This window comes from Trichomycterus rosablanca, chromosome 5 (assembly GCF_030014385.1).
Source record: "Trichomycterus rosablanca isolate fTriRos1 chromosome 5, fTriRos1.hap1, whole genome shotgun sequence".
In the NCBI taxonomy this organism is placed as follows: Eukaryota; Metazoa; Chordata; class Actinopteri; order Siluriformes; family Trichomycteridae; genus Trichomycterus; species Trichomycterus rosablanca.
The window spans coordinates 44464346-44487441 of NC_085992.1; the positions used below are offsets into that span (position 1 = coordinate 44464346).

Consider the following 23096-nt stretch of genomic DNA (forward strand, 5'->3'; position numbering starts at 1 on the left):
GGAACAAATATGAAAAATTTGAAGAAATCTAAGGTGCATTACGTGGAGAATTTTATCTCATCAGCTATAAAATGAAATTTGGACTTTTCAAGACAGGACACTGAGCACAAACTGAACACCAGCAGAACTCGATACAATATGGCCTAGTCTATCTCTTAGAAGAAGAAGAATGTCTTTATTTATAATAAAGATTATCTCATCTATCATCTATTATTATTTTTAATTTATTTTATGTTGTATTTTATTATGTAGATGAGTGTATATATTTTGTCATTAAATGTTTTTGTAAAGCACTTTGTGATTCTTATCTGTGAAAAGTGCTATATAAATAAATTTTACTTACTTACTTAATTTGTCATATACTGTATATATTTAGGGCGGCACGGTGGCCTTACAGCAAGAAGGTCCTGGGTTCGATCCCCAGGTGGGGCGGTCTGGGTCCTTTCTGTGCGGAGTTTTCATGTTCTCCCCGTGTCTGTGTGAGTTTCCTCCAGAAGCTCCGGTTTCCTCCCACAGTCCAACAACATGCAGTCAGGTTAATTAGAGACACTGAATGACCCTATAGGTAAAGCTGGGATAGGCTCCAGCATCCCCCCCCCCTTCCTCCCCACACACACACACACACACACACACGACCCTGATTGGATAAGCGGTTGAGAAAGTAAATGTATACACTGATCAGCCATAACATTACAACCACCTTCTTGTTTCTACACTCACTGTCCATTTTATTAGCTCTACTTACCACAAAGAAGCACTTTGTAGTTCTACAATTACTGACTGTAGTCCATCTGTTTCTCTGCATGCTTTTTTAGCCTGCTTTCACCCTGTCCTTCAATGGTCAGGATCCCCACAAGACCACCACGGAGTAGGTATTATTTAGGTGGTGGATGATTCTCAGCACTGCAGTGACACTGACATGGTGGTGGTGTGTTAGTGTGTGTATGAGTGGGTCAGATACATCAGCACTGCTGGATTTTTTAAATACCGAGTCCACTCACGGTCCTCTCTATTAGACACCCCTACCAAGTTGGTCCACCTTGTAGCTGCTCATCTATTGCTGCTGTTTGAGTTGGTCATCTTCTAGACCTTCATCAGTGGTCACAGGATGCTGCCCACGGGGTGCTGTTGGCTGGATGTTTTTGGTTGGTGGACTATTCTCAGTCCAGCAGTGACAGTGAGGTGTTTAAAACTCTATCCGCATTGCTTTGTCTTATCCACTCATACCAGCACAACACACACCAACACACCACCACCATGTCAGTGTCACTGCAGTGCTGAAAATAATTCACCACCCAAATAATACCTACTCTGTAGTGGTCCTGTGGGGGTCCTGGGAGAGTCCTGACCATTGAAGAACAGGGTGAAAGGGGGCTAACAAAGCATGCAGAGAAACAGGTGGACTACAGTTAGTAATTGTAGAACTACAAAGTGCTTCTATATGGTAAGTGGAGCTGATAAAATGGACAGTGAGTGTAGAAACAAGGAGGTGGTTTTAATGTTATGGCTGATCGGTGTATATATTTACACATGTACTGTACAATGAAGTGCCTTTTTCGCATATTCCAGCTTGTTTGGAAGGTGGGGTTAGAGCGCAAGGTCAGTCATCTCCAGGCGGCCCTGGAGCAGACAGGGTTGGGGGTCTCGCTCGAGGGCTCAACAGTAGCTACATAGAAGAGCCTGGATTTTAACTGACAATCTTCTGATTGATAGCCCAAAGCTCTACACACTAGATTACCACAGTCCCCTAATACCTATTAACAATTTTAAAGGGATTTTGAAATTGCCAGTCCATTAAGAGACCCTCATAATTTTAAACAATTTGCAGGAAGAACCAACTAAAAGGTAAATTTTGTAATATTTCCCCTTATGCAATTAGAGAACTAGATTCTGGTTTCCACTTCATGAAAAAGGTGCCACGGTACATTCACATCAGCATGACCTGGAGCTGGCTGGGTGGAGGTAGACGTGCCAAAGGTAACGTGCCGCAGTGCAGGTGGAAAGTCAACATTTAGATCGGGTTTGAAATCCGGTTAGCTGCGTTTCCCTGTCATTGTTCAAGCACCAGGAAATGCAAACCTGTTCCTACAATTAGTGCTAGTGATTGGAAGTGAGTAAGCCAACTAATACTAACTTCTGGTAAAGGAAGTGAACCGGGCTGAGATTTCAGCTTGTAGTTTTTGTAATTAAATATACCATTGCATAGAGTGGATATTAAAAAAACATCTACACACCCATGTGCCAGGTGGTTGTAATGTTAAACTCAAACCAGGATAAATTATTACAGATTTATTTCTACTTTTAATGTGACATATAATCTGTACAATTCAATTGAAAAACTAAAAAAAACAAAAAACACCTGGAATCAATTAGAGCAACCGTGTCTTGATGTTATGTTAAAATAATCACACTGCTGATGTACACCAAACAGCCATAACATTAAAACCACCTCCTTGTTTCTTTACTCACTGTCCATTTTATCAGCTCCACTTACCATATAAAAGCACTTTGTAGTTCTACAATTACTGACTGTAGTCCATCTGTTTCTCTATATACTTTTATAGCCTGCTTTCACCCTGTTCTTCAATGGTCAGGACCCCCACAGAGCAGGTATTATTTAGGTGGTGGATCATTCTCAGCACTGCAGTGACAATGACATGGTGCTGGTGTGTTAGTGTGTGTTGTGTTGGTATGAGTGGATCAGACACAGTCGCGCTGCTGGAGTTTTAAATACCGTGTCCACTCACTGTCCACTCTATTAGACACTCCTACCAAGTTGGTCAACCTTGTAGATGTAAGTCAGAGATGATCGCTCATGTATTGTTGCTGTTTGAGTTGGTCATCTTCTAGACCTTTATCAGTGGTCACAGGATGCTGCCTATGGGGCGCTGTTGGCTGGATATATTTTTGGTTGGTGTACTACTCTCAGTCCAGCAGTGACAGTGATGCGTTTAAAAACTCCATCAGCATATCTGTGTCTGATCCACTCACAGCTTCTACCTCTGGCAAAACTTTTTACAAGGTTTTGGAGTGTCACAATCTTCGTTCTAGTTCATCCCAAAGGTTTTAATGAGGTTGAGGTCAGGGCTCTGTGTGGGCCATTCAAGTGCTTCTACACCGAACTCACCCAAGCGTTTATGGACCTTGCTTTGGCCACTGGGGCACAGTATTCCTAGAGCATGCTATTTTTCTAGGTGCTAAATGTCTTGGTATGCTGTAGAATTGAGATTTCCCATTACTAAATGAAGGGGTCTTAGGCTAACTGATGAAAACCAACCCCACAGCATTATTCCTGGATCACCAAACTTTACAGTTGGCACAGTGCAGTCAGGCAGGTAATGTTCTCCTGGAATTCAACAGGAGGTTATTTTTTTATCCTGCAACTGTTTAAAGAGGAGGCTTCTCTTTACTTTACCTACTGTTTTAGTGCAGGCACATGTTGTGGAACCCTGCATTGTGCATTGCACACCCATTCTGGTAGTGTGTGTGTCCTAGGACAATTCATTCTAAACATAAATTAATAACCTTTTCCTATCTGGCCTGTGAGGGAACTCGCTACATATTTATCCATTAGCCATTGCTGTTGACCCATACCAATTAATAGCACAAATGACGTCTATGGAAGTGTGTCCTTCCTGTAGCTATTTATAGACAAGCTTTTGGTAATTTACTGGGATTTCTGTGGGCAGGTGTAACATTTTTATTGGATGGTGTTCAGGTGTTAAGGTTTTTTTGTTTGGCGCTGTAGCTTTTTCCAATAATGTGTGGGTGGTTTTTGGTAAATTTTGGCCCGGGAGAAGTTCAGGAAGTTCCCTTACCTTTACCATGATTGCTACTTGTAAAGTTGCTTTGTGACAATGTCTATTGTAAAAAGCGCTATATAAATAAAGTTGACTTGACTTGTTTACATGAAAATCTTAACACCAACATTTTCAGTGATTAAAACAGGTGCACCCTGCATGAACTGATTTTTCCATTTTGGAACAGAGGACACTGGTTGCACTGTGTTTAGGACATAAATACACTCACCGAGCACTTAATTAGGAACACCTATCTGGTACCTTTTTTATAAGCTACACCTACCATACAGATGAAATCTGCAGGTAAGCAGTTACTGACTGTAGCCCTCCTGTACCCCAAGGACACATAATAACCAGATGATGTTTGGACGATGGACCATTTTAAGTACTGCAATGACTTAGATGATAGTGACCTGGCACTGTGTGTTGTCTTGGTAGAAGTGTATCAGGTGCAGCAGTGTTGTTGGGATTTTTAATTTCGATATTTGGTATTTTACTGTGGTACCTTAAAAATGAATCGTAATTCTTTCAATACATAGATGTTCCTTACTAGTAAATGTAAACATCCTGTGCTATTGTTTTGTATGGAATGAGGTGGTGCTGCTTACCTTACTGCTTTGATGCTCTGCATTTAAAGTTCCCTCAAGGTGGTCCTTATATTTTGCCACTGAATCCAGCACAGAGATGGTGGAGAGAACCTGATTCACAGTGTTTCACAAAACCCTGAACAAGCCATGAAATGTGGACTGCGTTTGCATTTGAGAGCGCAATCATGTTTCCATGACAAGGCTTCGTAGATCTTTAATATGATTTAATTCAACAAAACAATTAAGGAAGCCACTTGATTCTTTTGCGGGCTTTTATCTCCTCATGTCACCGGTTGCAGAAAGTTCTGGTATAAACTAAAATACATTTTATAAAAAAGGCACTTGGGCGCAAGCCCACTACCTTTGGGATCCAGGGTTTGAATCCGCCAGCAGCGCTATCAGCAGGTCACATGTATATATACAGGATAAGTCTAAGAAAGAGGGGGATGACAGAGGCCACCACGATTGACCATGGAGCTTTTCAAAAATCACAGATTTAACAGATTTTTTACAGAAAAGTACCACATTTCACAGCAGTCATTAAGTAACACCCGTGTATTAAATGATAGTATGAATGGAAGCTACAACAGCACAGCCTACCTTAATGGTTGAACCTAGAACATTCAGGGATGTTGCCAGGCTTCATGTTCTGTCTCAAAGACCCCCCTCTGCGCCCTCAGAATTGGTTGAGAGTTTTACAATCTCAGTTACCTGAGTCGTGTTTTTAGCTGGTTACACTTCAACATCTTGGACAGTTTGACTAATTGATTGCAGACTGAATTGCTGTAGGATTGCTCGGACCACCTCACAGTGCAAATGAACCAGTAAACATAAACAGGCACATGAATGTTAAATCGCTTAACACAAACCTTAAATGTTGAATGACAGCAATTTGCATCATTCATAACACAGGAAAAGCCTCACTTCACGGTTCGTGACACAATTTTCACAGCCGTGTATCTGGTAGGACCTTTCTCATCATGTAAAAGCAGCACAAGGCGTAAATGTGAGAAAAATACCTGCTCTGAGCCATGCTGTTCGACCTGATGTTTTTTTTTTTACCTTGTGTGTGATACACAGCTCGTCCTGAGCACCAGCTGGACGTTCGACCCCTGGTACATATGAAAGAAACGCACACAGACATGAGCCCTGCCATTCCACTGTATTCCATCTTTCAAAAAAGAAAGACAAGATTTTAATATTACTTAACAATATGTTAAAAGGTAGCCAGTCAGGCTTCAGTGTTAATACATTATACACTCTAGAACAGATCGATCGTGTGAGTATTGTTCTTTTCTTTCAATTCGATTCTGAAAGTAGTCTGATACAAGCTGGCTACAAGTCGAAGAAAAAGAAAAAGAAAAAGAAAAAAAACGAACACTTTAAACTGCTGTTAACTGGAACTGAAAAACCCAACAAGAATAAATCGGTCAAGTATAATCCATCTTTTGTGTGAAGCAAGTGGCCATGGGTGGGCAGCTGAAATGCCTGAGTCCCCGTTCCCTTCTCAGCTAACTGTAATGAAGTGCACTGTTCGAAGCCACAGATACTGGGAAAAGAAGTTTCTTTTTTAGCTTTTAAATTGACTTCAGCTTTTTTTTTCCTGCTCAGCAGCCTTCATTCTAACTTGGAGAGTTTTCCAAGCTGGGAAGTCCAGCTACAAGTGAAAATGAAAAAAAAGAAAAAGAAACAAAAATCACAGAGTGGCATTTCTGGTTGCTTTTTTTTTTTTTTTATCCCTTACCATCTTTGCCCATTTTCTTCTCTTTAGAAACTGCAAAGCTGAGTGTTTGGTTCTCCTAAAGAACCATCAGCGACAAGGACAAGGCAAGGCATTATGGGTAATGTAGGCCAGAGGAGCAGCTGGCTGGAGCAATAGCAGCACTGGGATCAGCAGTCAGCCTGGTGAAAGGGGTGGAAAAGGAGGGCTAGAGAGAGAAGGTGGCTGATTGAATCCTGATCGTCTCTTCCAGGGAAGAACCTTCCTTCCTGGCTAGTGAGCAGCAAACGTAGCTTTTTTCAAGCTGAAGTTGGACCAGTTGATGGACAGTCGCTGTCTGGTCAGTCGGGCAGAATCCAAGCAGAACCTGAGGGCAACATTAGATTAGATTAGATTCAACTTTATGAGAACAAAAATGAACGTAAGTCCTTGTGAATGAGCATTGAGACCTTGGTTAGCCTTAACCTGAGTTTGCCGGCAGAAGTTTACATACAACTAAGAGACATGGATGTCATGGCAGTCTTGCAATTTCAATTGTTCCTGTACTTTTATTTGTGACGAATGATTATAATATTTAATTTATTTTATTAGGATTTCAACATCATGTTTTACACACTTTGGTTACATTCATGACAGGACAGGTAGTTACTGGTTACACAAGATTCATCAATTCAAGTCTTTAATGTCAAACAGAGTCATGGACAATTTAGTATCTCCAATTCAACTCACCTGCACATCTTTGGACTGTGGGAGGAAACCAGAGCTCCCGGAGGAAATCCACAGACACAGGGAGAACATGCTCTCAGGACCTGTACTGCCGCCCTAAATGATTGTATGTTTTTGGCAGTTCTTGGATTGCATCCGCCTAGTGGGACAAATTTCCTCTTGGTAAAAAGACAACTGTTTGCTTATGAACAATTTTTTGTATAGATGATCTTAGAACCTGAAGTTGCTCAGAAATTGCTCAAAGATCTGCTTTCTAAGATGCATTCAGAATTTACATTGTAAAGTTTTTGACTTCTTTTAATGGATGCAGTTGAATTAGATCTATTTGTATAAAACACAGAGATTGAGTCAACCATCAACCACTGATGATAATTAGGGAGGACAATTAAAAAGCACTTTTTACTCCACTAAGTTAAGCGTTAAGTTACCACTGTTGGGTCCCTGAGCTCTCAATTGCTTGCATTGTGATACAGTGGTGTTCAAAAAAATAGCAGTGATTTTAAAAAAGCGAATAAAGCACAAAATCATTATAATAACTTTTATTTCCATAAATGCAAATGCACTGAAAATACTACACTTTCAATTCTAAATCAAAACATTAACAAAATTTAGCCAGTTTGTGTTCATCCTTTACAGAAAGTTAAGAAAAATGAATATTAGGCTGTTCAAAAACATAACAGTGCCAGCATTTTTCTTTAAAAACTCAAAAAATGTAAGTATAAACTGAATTTTTTTTTTGAGGTTTCACTTTACTTTAAATTACTGAACTAATATTTAGTGGCATAACAATTGTTTCCAAGATCTGTGTTGTATGGAGTCGACCAACTTCTGGCTCCTCTGAACAGGTATCCAGTCCAGAATGATTAGACGACATTCCACAGTTCTTCTGCAATTTTGGGTTTTGCCTCAAAAAAACGTGTTTCAGATGTCAGAACACAAGTTCTCTCTGGGATTGAAGTCAGGGGATTGTGCTGGTCACTCTATTACCTCAATCTTGTTTGTCTGTAACCAAGATGTTTTGGGTCATTGTCATGTTGAAACACCCATTTTAAGGACATTTCTTCTTCGACATAGGGCAACATGATCTCCTCAAGTATTCTGATATATCAAACTGATCCATGATCCCTCGTATGTGATAAATAGACGTAACACCATGGTATGATAAACATCCTCATATCATAGTTTTGTACCACTGTGCTTTACTGTCTTCACAGTGAACTTTGGCTTGAATTCAGTGCTCGAGGGTCGTCTGACATACTGTCTACGGCCACTAGACCCAAAAAGAACAATTTTGCTTTCACCAGTCCACAAAATGTTGAGCCATTTCTCTTTGGACCAGTCAATGCGTTCCTTGGCAAATTTGAACCCATTCAGGACACGTCTTTTTCTTAACAACGGGACTTTGCAAGGAGTTCTTGCTGGTAACTTGGCTTCACTTAATCATCTTCTGTACTCACTGGTAACTTCAGATGTTCCTTGATCTTTCTGGAGGTGATCATTGGCTGAGTATTTGCCATTTTGGCTATTCTTCAATCCATTTGAACAGTAGTTCCACGCTTCCTTCTGCATCTTTCAGGTTTTGGTTTTCACTTTAAGGCATTTGAGATCATTTTAGCTAAGCAGCCTATAATCTGCTGCACTTCTCTGTATGTTTTTTCCTCTACAATCAACTTTTTAATAAAAGTACGCTGTTCATCAGAACAATGTCTGGAACAACCCATTTTACCCAGTATATAAGAATAAAATGTGCTATGACCAACCTGTAAAACATTTGCCACCCTCCTACATTAAATAAGGGACAAAATTGACACCTGTTCTTCTGCAGAATGAATGACTTCACCAATTGAACTCCTCACTGCTATTATTTTGAACAACCCCCTTTCAATCAATGCTTCAATTACTCAGAATGAGCGGCATGCACGTCCTAATTGTTGGGTTTGTTTTGTTTTCATTACTCTACTACACTTTCAAGTAAATTTTTTGCTACTAAAAACAGTGATTCATCAGGGTAATGGTGTTGGACTGCTATTTTTTTGAACACCACTGTATGTCTCAACTGTAAGTGAGTTTGGATAAAAACGACTGCCAAATACTATAAATGACACAGCTCACCATTTAGTCCTTGCATTTAAATCCTGCATACAATCACTTCTAGCAGTCACTTAGTGTAGCTAGAGTACCTGCTAGCATATTTATGGAGGTTGGGAAACATGGTCCACATTTGGAAAACATGGTCCATGTACGCAGTAATCTGATTTGTTGCACCACTGTGGGCAGTGGAAACTCAGTGGTTACGATACTGGTTTTAATGATCAGAAGATCGCTAAATCAAGTCCCCACCAATGCCAAGTCTCTTTTGTAATGGTAAGCAATTTACAATTCTTATAAAATACACTTCATCAGAGTATGCTCAATGCTGTAAATGTTCCAATTATTCAGTCAAAAATGAGAACAGAAGCAAAAGTGATAAACATGGGAACTTCACCAATGTCAGTAAACCTTTAACTTATAACTGTAAAAGAATCTGAGATGATAGGAGGCAATGTACGAAGTGTCGGGCGGTGTTTTCATGTTCAGGCAAATGAGCCAAAACCAAAGCGCACCTTTTAAAGTATTCCACCTCCCGCTCCGTCTCGTCCATATCAACGCTGTCCAGGTCGATGTCTTTGGGCAGAAACACGTCGTCTGTAAATAAACAAAACAAAGTTTATGATGTATCACCAGGAAACTGTGAATATGAACAGTGTTTACAAAAATACTAGCTCAGCATCATTCCTACAAATTATTACTTTAGTTTAATAAATTATTTAGTTGAAATAATTCCTCATTTCTATATTTTAGCAGAAGTAAAAGTATGTAAACTTTTGATTCTGCAGTCTTTTTCCATCACCACCACTTTACCCTGGTCAGGGTCACAATGGGTTTGGTGTCCCCAGAATCACCGGCAGCAATGCAGTAAAACCCCCAGGACACCAGGATACCAATCCTCTGCAGGGCAGCGGCCATCTCCACCTCAGGAATAGGTAATCATGTCTGTATGTAGACGCCCGACTGGGCGAAAGCACAGCTGGGGATTTAGGACAGTGATAGCATGGAACTGGACGAGTAATCTGAAGCTCCTGGGTTCAAGCCTCACCAATGCCTAGCTGGCACTGCTGGGCCTTTGAGCAGGGTCCTTAACCTCAACCTTAACCACACTTTGGTTACATTCAGGTAATTATTGGTTACTCAAGTAACCCGTTCAAGTTCTTAATGTCAAACACAGTCATGGACAATTTTGTATCTTCAATTCACCTCACTTGCATGTTTTTGGACTGTGGGAGGAAACTGGAGCTCCAGGAGAAAACCCATACACTGGGAGAACAAGCAAACTCCACACAGAAAGAACCCGAACTGCCCCACCTGGGAATTGAACCTAGGTTCTACTTGCTGTGAGGCGACAGTGCTACCCACCAAGCCGCCTGTATTTGTGAGAAAGCTGAGTGTCATTTTGCATTGTTCTGGTTTAGGATCTCTCTCATTGAGTTAGTCTTTTCCTATTTTAGTTAGGGCTTTCTAACCATGGACTTACACTTTTTTTTACACTCACCTATAGAATTATTCATCTTATCTGCCTTCTTCTTCTTACTCTTCTTGGCTTTGCTTTTGGGCTGGGGGGACTCGACTGGCGCTGCTTTCCCGTTCTGCTCCACGACCGGAGTGTTCCTCACTGGAGAGATCCTCTCCTCCTTCAGCCCGTTTTGCTGTTTCTTCCCGATCGTCCTCTCCTCTTTTTTGGCTTCAGTGAGCTGCTCCTCGGCAGGCCTGGCTTTGGGCTTGGCTTCAGTGTTTGCTGTTGGTGTATTGCTTGATTTTGAAGTGGGTTCTTGTTTTCGAGGCGTGTCTGCCGGCCTCTTTCCGGCCTCGCCATCGATTCTGGGTGGCTGCTGTTTGATTTTTGACCGGGTGTTGTTGGGTTCTGAATGAGGCAGGGTGCCATTAGGCAAAGCCAGGGGGGCGTCGGTGGGTTTTTCTTTGCCGCGCCTCGGGCTGGACGGTCCGCTTCTGGCCAGTGCTGGGGGTACGAGCTCTTTGGGTGGCTCCTTGGGGGACTCTTTGAGGCAGACAAAGGTGTGTAGCAGCTGTCGTTTGCCGTTCTGCAAGTTTTCCAGAACGTTCTGGGCACTCTGACGGAGTGGCTGAGGGTTGTTCGTGGGAGCGGGGGATGGAGAAGGTGTTTCAGCCTTGGTTAAACTACAGGCAGCCTCTTTGGCCTTGTGTTCCTTCTTCTTCTTCTTAGAGGAGAAAGAGCGCAACAGCTGCAACTCCTTTAGCCGAAGCAGCTCCTGCTTTAGTGCCTCCTCTTCTTCCTCTTTTTGCCTCTGCTGTGCCTCGAACAGCTGCTGCGCCTCCCGCTCCCGTGCCTCTGCCTCCATACGGGCTTTCTCCTCCATCTGGAACACACACAAATATTATGGGTAAAAAAAAAAAAGCCTTTTATCAAATGCAACCTACAACAGCAAGTGAGGATCAAAGACCTTGCTCAGGGGTCCAACGGTGGTAACCTGGCAAACCACCAAGCTAACACTGCCCAACAAACAAGAAACTTGCTGTTCTTGTAGCATAACAAAGTAGGGTTGGTCAGTGGCTAGACTGAGGACATTTTAGCCAGTAATCGGTTCATTCTACATTTATAATGCAACCACAGAATATCGTAAATGGTTTCAGTTTGTGTTTTAATCAGAATTGAGAGTAGAATGTTTATATCCAGTGTATATAGCTGTCTATGACATGCACAGCAGTTATGAAACAATCACTGGCATGCACATTTTTATGGGGTGGTCTTAATGTTTTGGCTTATCAGTTAATGAATTTGATTTAACTTAAAGAGCACCATATCATCAGTTGACAAAGTCTCCTGTGAACCCGCCTGCACATGGATTGGAAAGTTTATCTACAACCCTGTGTCATGACACTGACATAAACGTGGCATAAACCTGCCACAAGCACTTGACATAGCCAGTAATTACTTAGCTTTGTCCTGACATCAGGAGACAGCTAACGTCACACCTGACAGTCATGAAACTGTTTCATGACAACAAACTAACACTGGCCTGACTGGTTACTGGATCCTCCCTCAACAAGCCAGGACAAATTTCACCACATCATCTACTATACTTTACCTTTTTCTGTCGATGGCGGGCACGCTTGGCTGCTTTGGCGCTGGAGGCTGGTTTATTGGCGCCGCTGTTGATGAACTGAAGTAAATCCTCCACCTTGCGATTGTCTTCTATCCCATCCCGCTCCAGCTCCTCCTTCTTGGGCTGTTCCTCCTTCCGCTTGGTGAGCCGCAACCGGAGCTTCTCCCGCATCTCAGCATAGTTCCTACTGGTGGGGGCTGCAGGGGGCTACGCAGAACAAAACAGAGCAGCAAAATGAATCATCTCTGAAAGGATCAAACTTAACATTAATTTGGCTTCATATATAGAACGCCTTTATTTGTCATATATACATATACAGGTGTACAGTACAACAAAATTCTTTCTTTGCATATCCCAGCTTGTTTAGAAGCTGGGGCCAGAGCGCAGGGTCAGCCATCATACGGTGCCCCTGGAGCAGAGAGAGTTAAGGGCCTTACTCAAGGGCCCAACAGTATGCATGGCAGAGCTGGGATTCAAACTCTTAACCTTTCAGTTGATAGCCCAAGGCTCTACCCACTAGACTACTACTGTCCCATATTGCATAGCATTCAACTGCAAAATCAACTAGCTGTTGTCATACTGCTGCTTCTGTGTATGTGTCAGCACGAGAGAGATCTCCAATGGTTTAGTCCCAAATGGTGCTTCTGATAACGTGTTAACCCCCTCAACAGTACACTTAGCGGGATGCTTATCTAATCTGCTAATTGCATTTGTTATATAGGGCCAAATTAAGGCTGGCCTTTAAAACAATTATATACACTAAATGTGGACGCCTGACTATGACATTCCAAAACCTTTATTAGCATTCGTATGGAGTTGGACCCCTGCTTGGCAGTTACAACAGCCTTCACTCTTCTGGGAAGACTTTCCATTACGTTTAGGACAAAATTTGTGAGATTAGGCACCAATTTTGGGAAAAGAAGGCCTGGCTTGCAATCGTTTCAATTCATCCAAATTGTGTTAATGTTTTTAAGTACCTTAATTTCTGTGAAGAGCTACAAATATGCTGGAGGAGTGAAAGACCTTTCCTAAACTGTTTCTACAAATTTAACAAAACGGCATTTTTCTTTGTATCTCTATTTTACTGCATTTCATTTCACCAAACTGTTCACAATGGGTGGGGCTAAAACATCTACATTTAATCATTAGCAGGAGTGTCCACATAATTCTGACCATACAGTGTGGTCATGTCTTCATCTGAAGTACAACCTAATTAAGTTCAATTACTGAGCTCCTGTTAACGTCTGTGTGCTAGCTAAGTGTCTGGTGTCCCTGGACAGGTGGTCATTTTTCTCTCACCCCTCCATGGCCAAAAAATTCACAGTAGCAGCAGTCGCAGTATTTTCCTTCCTTCTGATTGGTGGATGTGGAGGTGGAAGAGCTGTGCTCGGAGGAGCTGTCCTCGTCTGGACTCTCCTCGTAGCCCTGGTGCTCGTAGGCTCCGCTCCCGTCGCATCGATGCCCCTCGCAGTCTGGATCACTGGGGCACAAACAGCACATTTAGATTGATCTCATGGATGGGCCACACTGATTCACACAAACCTTTATGAGAACTTCAAAAAGCTTTGACACCAGCCTGGATGAAATTTCTATCCGATCCAGCAAACTGGTACATCTGAATATTAGTTTTAAATGTAAGACTAAATTTCATTGATAGCTTGACAGCAGGGGAGGTTTTGGGAAGACCGAAAACACCATAACTAAAAGAACTCGAGCCTGTCACTTTCCATAACCAGATATCTGTTTGTGGTATTTAGTGGATGCTTTTGTCCAATGCAACTTGTGAACGAATACAATGCAAGTATTCGCAGGTTCAGGGTCTTGCTCAATCACCACTGCACCACAGATATGCTTGAATATGCACTGGACCCCACTGTTTGTAGCAGGCATTATATTCTGTGTGTGTTTTATTTCATTTCCATCAAACGTTTTATTCTGGTCAGGGTTGCAGCAGGTCTGGTACCACCAGGAATCACTGATGCAAGGCAGAAATAGCCTGGAAATGGCACCAATTCTTTGAAAAGCACAGTGATAACACTACTGAGATCTCAAGCTTTTGAGTTCAAATCTTCGCTCTGCTATCAGCCAGCAGGGCGCCTATACAGACATGATTGGCTGAGGGTTATCCGAGGGTGGGTGGGCTAAAGAGATTCCTCATTGCTGCTGCAATTGTGGCCTCTGCTGGCTCTGTGAGGACAATGTCACCTTCACAGAGGTGGTGAATAATATAGAGCAGTACGTGACTCTCCGTACACAATGCTGATTCCTGTGTGAACCCACATCATGCAGGTGAAGAGAAGAAGGTTGCTACTGCACAAGTGTCAAAGGGGGCTTGTTTTAGGTACGACCCTGCAGACGTGATGAGTGATATCTGAGTTATTGCATATGACTTGACTTGCTCCCTTACCTGCATACACTGTTCGCTCCGCTGACCGGCCCTTCGGCTGGGATGGGTGGCTGATCCATGCCGCGTACGCACAAGCCCTTGTGGCTGTCTAGAAACCCTGGGGCAGGAGTCGTACTCTTCACTAAGGACTGAGGGCCCATGCTGGGAAGGTGTGCATTGGTGAGATTGTGGTGAGAGGCACCACTGAGAGGGGATAACGATGCTAAACCAGTAGGGCTGTTTCTAGGAGCGATGGGGCTGGACTGTATATGGTCCTCTTTGACTATATTGTGGAAAACTTCACCTAGAATAGAAACACAGGATTAATCTGAGGATAACGCAACAGGTCATACATTCGCTAGCTTTATTAGCTTACAGGTAGTCAATACAACGTTGCTAATGTGTTGCCATGGGACACACTGCCTTTTCAGAGGTAAACTTAGCAAAGCAGCTCTGCTACTGGTTGATGACACAAACTTGCCAGTGAAAGTTCATCAAATATGGCCTGCGAATTTTTCTCAGGTTGAAATGCAGTGGGACACTGTAGCAGCACTGGCAGCCCAGTAGAGTCTCAAACTCGAGTGTTCACCACAGTAGTGGACTAGCACATTAAGACTTTAGCGCTATAAGCTAGTCCCAGCTAAATTCACATCTAGCTGAGCCTCAGTAGCAGAGTCTGTGGTGACCAGGCCTTGACTTTCTAAACTGGTAGGATTATAGAAACTGTTACTGTATCCCTTCATGTTTCAGCCTGGGAAAAATTCAAGCAACCAAATTGGAAAAAACAAACACAGCATGAACATCTGAATGAAATGAGCAAAGTATCAGCAAAACATAAGATTAATGTGGTTGAAGAACATAAAGATTAAGCATTAAGCATTAAGCAGATTAAGCATAAAAGGCAGTGTGTCCCTATGGTGTACCTAGTGCCGCGGCTCTTTTCGCTGACGTGTGGATGTGATTGTTACTGGACTGGACAGTGGTAGCGGTGCTGGAGACTGACGAGATGGCAGATGACGTTGCCATCACCACCTCACCCGCCTCCATGAAGGCATCTTGGTAGTTAAACAGACACTTCTTCTTTTGAGGGAGGTTTTTTTCCTTGCCATCAGGAACAGGGAGTGAAGAGGGGTCGACGGCAGGGGACGTCGAGTCTAAACCTGAGGAAAGAAATACTTTAGGATGACGCAGAACCTGTAGGTCACAAAGAAAGCAGAAGCAGAGGAACAGGGGATAAAGGAGATCAGTGTGAGACTTTGTAGCTACAGCTCTTCTTGTTCAGAGTGGAGGAAAGAAACAGTAGAAAGGAAGCGAAATGCAATCAGGTATTTGGATATGACTAGACTGGGAGGAAATTTGGGGGGGAAAAAACAGCACTGAAAACACTGGCCAGTGTTTTGGTATCCTGAGACTGAACTACTACAACTCCCTCCTAACAGCTCCTATCATGTGCACCATCAGACACTTGCAAATGATTAAAAAAGCATTTAAATCTACCCAAGCACTGCCACATGACTTTACTGCTGTACTCACTTCTCAGGCTTCCAGAAATTGTCCATATGAAATTAAAAACACAGATGCCTGCAGACAAAGCCGAAAATTAAGTGGCTGCCGCCTACCCAAAAGCACTTTATACCTTATACCAATAATGCCACAAGCCTGGCTCATCTTTAATCCCAGCAGGACTCGGGAAAGACAAGCATCAAGGCTCTTCTCTGTACTAGCACCAAAGTGGGTGATTTTTTTTATTTTTGAAGTCTAAGCTAATGGCTAATGTGTATTTTGCTTTCTGAAGTCCCACCTTTCAGTAACCTTGCAAAAAACTACTACCAGAGTTTAATAGATTTTGCTTTAACAGAATTTTAGCATATGTGTTCTTAGATGTGTTCTTTTTACATGATGAGCATTTTGTGCTGCGTTCACTGGCAAGCAGAGAGGTTCACAAGTCACAAAATACGAGTCCGAGTCACAAGTCTTTAGGCTAGAGTCAGAGTCAAGTCACGAGTCAATATAATAAACACAAAACATATATTGGAAGTGTAGCGTAGAAATAAACAAATGATATGTAAGTTCAAATAAAAAAACAACAACAGATTAGCGACTGTATTTTGCCATTTTACTTCGTGCCTTTACTTTCCTAGGTACCAGTTAAAAGCTTAGTGATAGCTCAGTGGTTAAGGTACTGGACTAGTAAGCACAAGGTTGCCGGTTCAAGCCCCGCCACCACCAAGTTGCCAATGTTGGGTCCCTGAGCAAGGCCCTTAACCCTCAGTTGCTCATTGTGTTCAGCTCATTGTGTAAGTCGCTTTGGATAAAAGCGTCTGCTAAATGCTGAAAATGAAAATGTAAACTGACGTTTTGGTTTCACTGCAAATTACAGCACAGCGGCCAAAATCCCAAACACAGCAAAAAAATCCATAATACTGCTTAACTTGGCTTATGTTCTTCCAGATGCTATTAAATTTAAGCGTGTGTCCCACTAGGAATATAATCCGTTATTTTGTAAATGTGCTTATAATTAAAAACCTTCAAACTTTTTCCGGTTGTGAAGTAAAACACGAACTCGTTAAAAAGCCAATCAAGAGTTTCATTGACAATCATGACGCCAGAATTGTAGCCTAGTGGTTAAGGTACTGGACCAGTGATCAGAGGGTCGCTGGTTCAAGTCCCACCACTGCCAGGTTGCTGCTGTTGGGTCCTTGAGCAAGGCCCTTAACCCTTAATTGCTCAGACTGTATACCGTAACGTAATGTAAGTCGCTTTGGATAAAGGCGTCTGCTAAATGCTGAAAATGTCAATGATGCTGCAAACTAAATACATGCAAATAACAGCAATTCTTACCCAAAAAATTTAAATCCGAAGGTCTGATTGGTTCAGAAAGCAGTTCTTAAAATCATTAGCGCCAATTCTGTAGGCGTGTTTCATTCACATTACCTGTTACTGTGAAGTGCACTACGTAGGGTATGCCATTTTAAGTAGGGAGCGATGCTTCATCACTACATTTAGCCATGGAGTGCGTTGCGGGTTAAGACGGCCGGAGCGTTATTAGAGAGCAGAAAATGACACGATCAGAATGATGTCAGATTTTATATATATATATATATAATATACACACACACAGTATCTCACAAAAGTGAGTACACCCCTCACATTTCTGCAAATATTTCATTATATCTTTTCATGGGACAACACTATAGACATGAAACTTGGATATAACTTAGAGTAGTCAGTGTACAACTTGTATAGCAGTGTAGATTTACTGTCTTCTGAAAATAACTCAACACACAGCCATTAATGTCTAAATAGCTGGCAACATAAGTGAGTACACCCCACAGTGAACATGTCCAAATTGTGTCCAAATGTGTCGTTGTCCCTCCCTGGTGTCATGTGTCAAGGTCCCAGGTGTAAATGGGGAGCAGGGCTGTTTATTTTTGGTGTTTTGGGTACAATGCTCTCATACTGGCCACTGGATATTCAACATGGCACCTCATGGCAAAGAACTCTCTGAGGATGTGAGAAATAGAATTGTTGCTCTCCACAAAGATGGCCTGGGCTATAAGAAGATTGCTAACACCCTGAAACTGAGCTACAGCATGGTGGCCAAGGTCATACAGCGGTTTTCCAGGACAGGTTCCACTCGGAACAGGCTTCGCCAGGGTCGACCAAAGAAGTCGAGTCCACGTGTTCGGCGTCATATCCAGAGGTTGGCTTTAAAAAATAGACACATGAGTGCTGCCAGCATTGCTGCAGAGGTTGAAGACGTGGGAGGTCAGCCTGTCAGTGCTCAGACCATACGCCGCACACTGCATCAACTCGGTCTGCATGGTCGTCATCCCAGAAGGAAGCTGACGCACAAGAAAGCCCGCAAACAGTTTGCTGAAGACAAGCAGTCCAAGAACATGGATTACTGGAATGCCCTGTGGTCTGACGAGACCAAGATAAACTTGTTTGGCTCAGATGGTGTCCAGCATGTGTGGCGGCGCCCTGGTGAGAAGTACCAAGACAACTGTATCTTGCCTACAGTCAAGCATGGTGGTAGTAGCATCATGGTCTTGGGCTGCATGAGTGTTGCTGGCACTGGGGAGCTGCAGTTCGTTGAGGGAAACATGAATTCCAACATGTACTGTGACATTCTGAAACAGAGCATGATCCCCTCCCTTCGAAAACTGGGCCTCATGGCAGTTTTCCAACACAATAACGACCCCAAACACAACCTCCAAGATGACAACTGCCTTGCTGAGGAAGCTGAAGGTAAAGGTGATGGACTAAACCCAATTGAGCACCTGTGGCGCATCCTCAAGTGGAAGGTGGAGGAGTTCAAGGTGTCTAACATCCACCAGCTCCGTGATGTCATCATGGAGGAGTGGAAGAGGATTCCAGTAGCAACCTGTGCAGCTCTGGTGAATTCCATGCCCAGGAGGGTTAAGGCAGTGCTGGATAATAATGGTGGTCACACAAAATATTGACACTTTGGGCACAATTTGGACATGTTCACTGTGGGGTGTACTCACTTATGTTGCCAGCTATTTAGACATTAATGGCTGTGTGTTGAGTTATTTTCAGAAGACAGTAAATCTACACTGCTATACAAGCTGTACACTGACTAAGTTATATCCAAGTTTCATGTCTATAGTGTTGTCCCATGAAAAGATATAATGAAATATTTGCAGAAATGTGAGGGGTGTACTTGTCACATGTAACTAATGTTGCTGACTTTTAGTGTCCACAAGTCTATTTTTGTGAGTCACGAGTCATTTGAAACGAGTCAGAGTCGAGTCTGAAGTCACTGTGTGTGCGACTTACATGCGACTTGGACTCGAGTCACCATCTCTGCTGGCAAGCTGGTTGCACATTGTCATGCACACCGTGGTGTTTAAGCTTTTTACGATACACTGCAAAACCACCTTCAGTCGGTGGTACCACTGAGTAGCAAGTTGGAAAACAATCCACAATACTGATTGACAGTATTGATTGTTCATTCACATGCAGATTTACTGTATATGAAATGTATTTTAATTGATCTCCAGTGTTGTCACTCAACGACGTCATGAATAAACAAAAAATGCAATTTCATAAATCTTTACTGCTTCGCCAATCAAAGTGTGGATTAAATCTTTTTCAAAAGCTACAATAAGCTACTGATACCAGGATTAAGACATGTAGGACTGCTATCCGAATGCAAACCCTGTTTCTGTATTTCACAGTTCACTAGTCACCATGTGTATTTTTCCCCAAACTACCATGTTTCTATTTTAAGGTTTAATTAAAAAATGGTTTTGTAAAACAGAGAGAATTTCTTCACCACGTCTGGGCTTCTCTATTCCATCATTGATTAAGAATAAATAGTAAAATGAGAACTCTCCTACTGAATGTTTAAATTTCACTGAAACTCCGGGGGGGGATCCCACCACACGGCACTGTAAGATCGAAAGCTGACATGACACATCTTTGATAAGAAATAGTAGTGTAATGTAAAATTCACACGCTTCCTGAGATCATAAGCAAATGTATGACCTTCATAAGGAACAGGTTTCGTAAGCTTCAGTGGCATATTCCTACAAACAGGTCGACTGATCTCCACACTGTTTACCATCAGCTCAGAACCAAAACAGATGATTTAAATCCACAAGAAACAGAGTACAGATGATCATGTCCCTACAAACCTTAATAGTGTGTTCAACATGAGCACTAGAGATGACATCACAGGCCAAACAAAACAAAACAAACAAACTGTAATCTGGTTTAAAAGTGCACTTGTACTCAGATGCTAAAAGCACTGTGGCGTTTTGATAAATAGAAGAAAACCACACTGTGATCAATGGCTAGGCAATTTAGGCAGGCTGCTACAACAGGTCTGATTCCAAGGTACCAAAGGACTCCCTTAGATGTCTTGTAGCATCCATGTATTGGTGGGTCAGGGCTGTTTTGACGCTGTGATGGATGGTGGTTCAAAGTTTTGGTGCAGCAGTGTATTAGATTTAACTTTAAGGCCTTAGAGGCTCCGCAGCCATACTCCAGGATTCCGGTTTATCTTGTCACCAGGTAGTGGCTCCTGCAGCAGTACACTGGGATCCCAGATTTTCAGTCTGTGTGTGTAAAAATCACCAGGTAGTGGCTCTTGTAGCAGTACACAACGTTTACAGTTCTTCAGTGTAAGTGTGTGTGTGTGTGTGTGTGTGTGGGGGGGGGGGATCACCAGGTAGTGGCTCTTGTAGCAGCACACTGGAATTCCAGATCTTCTGTGTGTGTGTGTGTGTGTGTGTGTGTGTGTGTATATAAAATCACCAGGTAGTAGCTGCTGCAGCAGTACACTAGGATTTCCAAATCTTCAGAGTGTGTGTGTGTGTGTGTGTGTGTGTGTGTGTAAAATCACCAGGTAGTGGTTCCTGCAGCAGCACACTGGGATTCCAGTTCTTTAGTGTGTGTGTATATGTGTGTGTGTGTGTGTGTGTATATGTGTGTGCGTATAATATCACCAGGTAGTAGCTGCTGCAGCAGTACACTAGGATTTCCAAATCTTCAGAGTGTGTGTGTGTGTGTGTGTGTGTGTGTGTGTGTGTGCGTAAAATCACCAGGTAGTGGTTCCTGCAGCAGCACACTGGGATTCCAGTTCTTCATCATGTGCGTGTCCCACAGGTTTTCAAATTTGAGCGATGGACAGGACAGAGAGGCGCTCCAGTCCCCCGCTCCACCACTGAAGCAGCTCTGGTAGATGTGATCAGGCAGAGCCGGGCTGAACACCTGCTGCTGCTGCGACTGCTTCATCCCTGCGTGGTTCGAGAGCGGCGCCGGAGGCAAAGTCTAAAAAATACAGAACCACGTAGCAGTGAGACACACAGCAACAGTATGTGTTATTAATTACATGCACACCATGTACATTTCATCTCCAACATTGCACCTACAACTGTTTCCACAGCTAAAGGAAGACTTCCCAAGATTTTGAAGTGTGTCTGGAAATTTGTACCCATGAGGTTAAGTACTGACGTTTGGTAAAATAGACCTGATTTGCAATCAACATACCAATTTACCCCAAAGTTGTATATTGAGAGTAAGCTGAGGGCTCTGTGCAGGCCACTGGAGTTTCTCCACATCCAACTTGTCAACACTATTTATTTATTAGGATTTTAATGTCATGTTTTACACACTTTGTGTTTGACTATGTTTAAAAAATTTGAATTGATGAATCTACCTGTCCTGTCGATAATGTAACCAGTCATGGACAATTTTATATCTCCAATTCACCTCGCTTGCATGTCTTTGGACTGTGGGGAAAAAACTGGAGCTCCCAGAGGAAACCCTCACAGACACAGGGACACCATGCAAACTCCACACAGAAAGGACCCAAACCGCTCCACATGGGAATCGAACCCAAGACCTCTTTGCTGTGAAGCGACAGTGCTACCCACTGAGCCACCATGCCGCCTTCTGTCGATACTAGAACAAAACTTCTTTTTTTTTTTTTTTTTTTGCACATGCCAGCTTTTTCGAAAGTTGGTGGTCAAAAGACATGGTTACAGTTAATAGGGTTAATATGGACCATGGTAGCCTAGAGAGTAGAGCTTTGGGTTACTAATCAGAAGGTTGAAGGTTGGGTTGAAATCCCGTCTCTCTGCTCTAGTTGTGTCATGGTCTCATGGAGTTAGGCAGATTTGCCCTGTTGACACAGTTTTTACCACTTACCGCTGCACTCAATTTTGATCTGATTGAACTCTAACTTACTTTACACCTATTACGCATACATGAAATGCTTAACCGTGGCACACTTGAATTACTGTATTTTTTTTTTTTAAACTTACAGCTTTAACACTCATTTTATCTAGTATCTGTTTACTCAATCCGAATCCTCCAGGCCATGCAAGCAGGATGTAGGTCCCTTGAGTCCGATTTCTCTTAAGGTTTATTTCTTGTAATATTTAGGGAGTTTTTGCCTGCTACTGTTGCCCTTGGCTGCTCATGAGCGTGTTTTGGTAGTAAAATGTGTAACGTTGCTTTGAGACAGTGTCAAGTGTAAAAAGTGTTTCAGAAATACGCTGTACACAAATTCACAATAACAATAAAACATCCCATAAGATTTGTCATCGAAATTAATCAGGGTTGTTTCCCCAAGTTCATTTCTAGTAATGTGACTTTCATTACGTACATGGTTAGGTAAAACTGTAGTAAAAAGTAAAACTGAAACATGGCTGAGTGCTGATATATAACTACATTGCGCCCACTGTTGGTAAGGAGGTGATCATGCACAACACATACAGCAACACACTCCTTTAAAATATGTATTAGGCATTAAGAGTGGTGCTGGACTGTAAAATTTGTATAATTATAAACCTTAAAAAAATGACAGCTGGGAAAGAAGATGTGACCGAAGCCCTGTGATGGATTAGTGCCTTGACTAGGGTATTGCTGCCTTTTGCCCAGAGTTTCCAGGTGGAAATGGACCGCCGTGACCCAGATAAAGTTGATAGCAGTTGATAAAGTTAGAATAGGTCAAGCCAGGGCCGGAAATGCATCAAAGAACACAAATTCAACCAAAATTGTTCAATCAAAACATTCAAAAATAATGGTAAGGAGGTTCATTTGTTTATTAGGATTTTAACGTCATGTTTCACACTTTGGTTACATTCATGACAGGAACGGTAGTTACTCATTACACAAGATTCATCAGTTCACAAGTTTATATCGAACACAGTCATGTGTCAT

At 42.4% G+C, this 23096-nt stretch overlaps 1 protein-coding gene across 1 annotated transcript in view; it reads right to left on the reverse strand.

Annotated features, from left to right (window-relative positions):
• Positions 1 to 5542: 5542 nt before the first annotated feature.
• The window catches only part of fam193a (family with sequence similarity 193 member A), a 43792-nt gene continuing 26238 nt past the window's right edge, over positions 5543 to 23096 (reverse strand). Inside the window, exons 16-23 of the mRNA XM_062996210.1 lie at positions 20972 to 21200; positions 15323 to 15559; positions 14421 to 14703; positions 13313 to 13493; positions 11996 to 12220; positions 10423 to 11266; positions 9437 to 9518; positions 5543 to 6474 (exon numbers count right to left, since the gene is read on the reverse strand). Coding sequence (XP_062852280.1) covers positions 6381 to 6474; positions 9437 to 9518; positions 10423 to 11266; positions 11996 to 12220; positions 13313 to 13493; positions 14421 to 14703; positions 15323 to 15559; positions 20972 to 21200 — 2175 coding nt within the window. The 3' untranslated portion in view covers positions 5543 to 6380. The remainder of the gene's footprint in view (positions 6475 to 9436; positions 9519 to 10422; positions 11267 to 11995; positions 12221 to 13312; positions 13494 to 14420; positions 14704 to 15322; positions 15560 to 20971; positions 21201 to 23096) is intronic.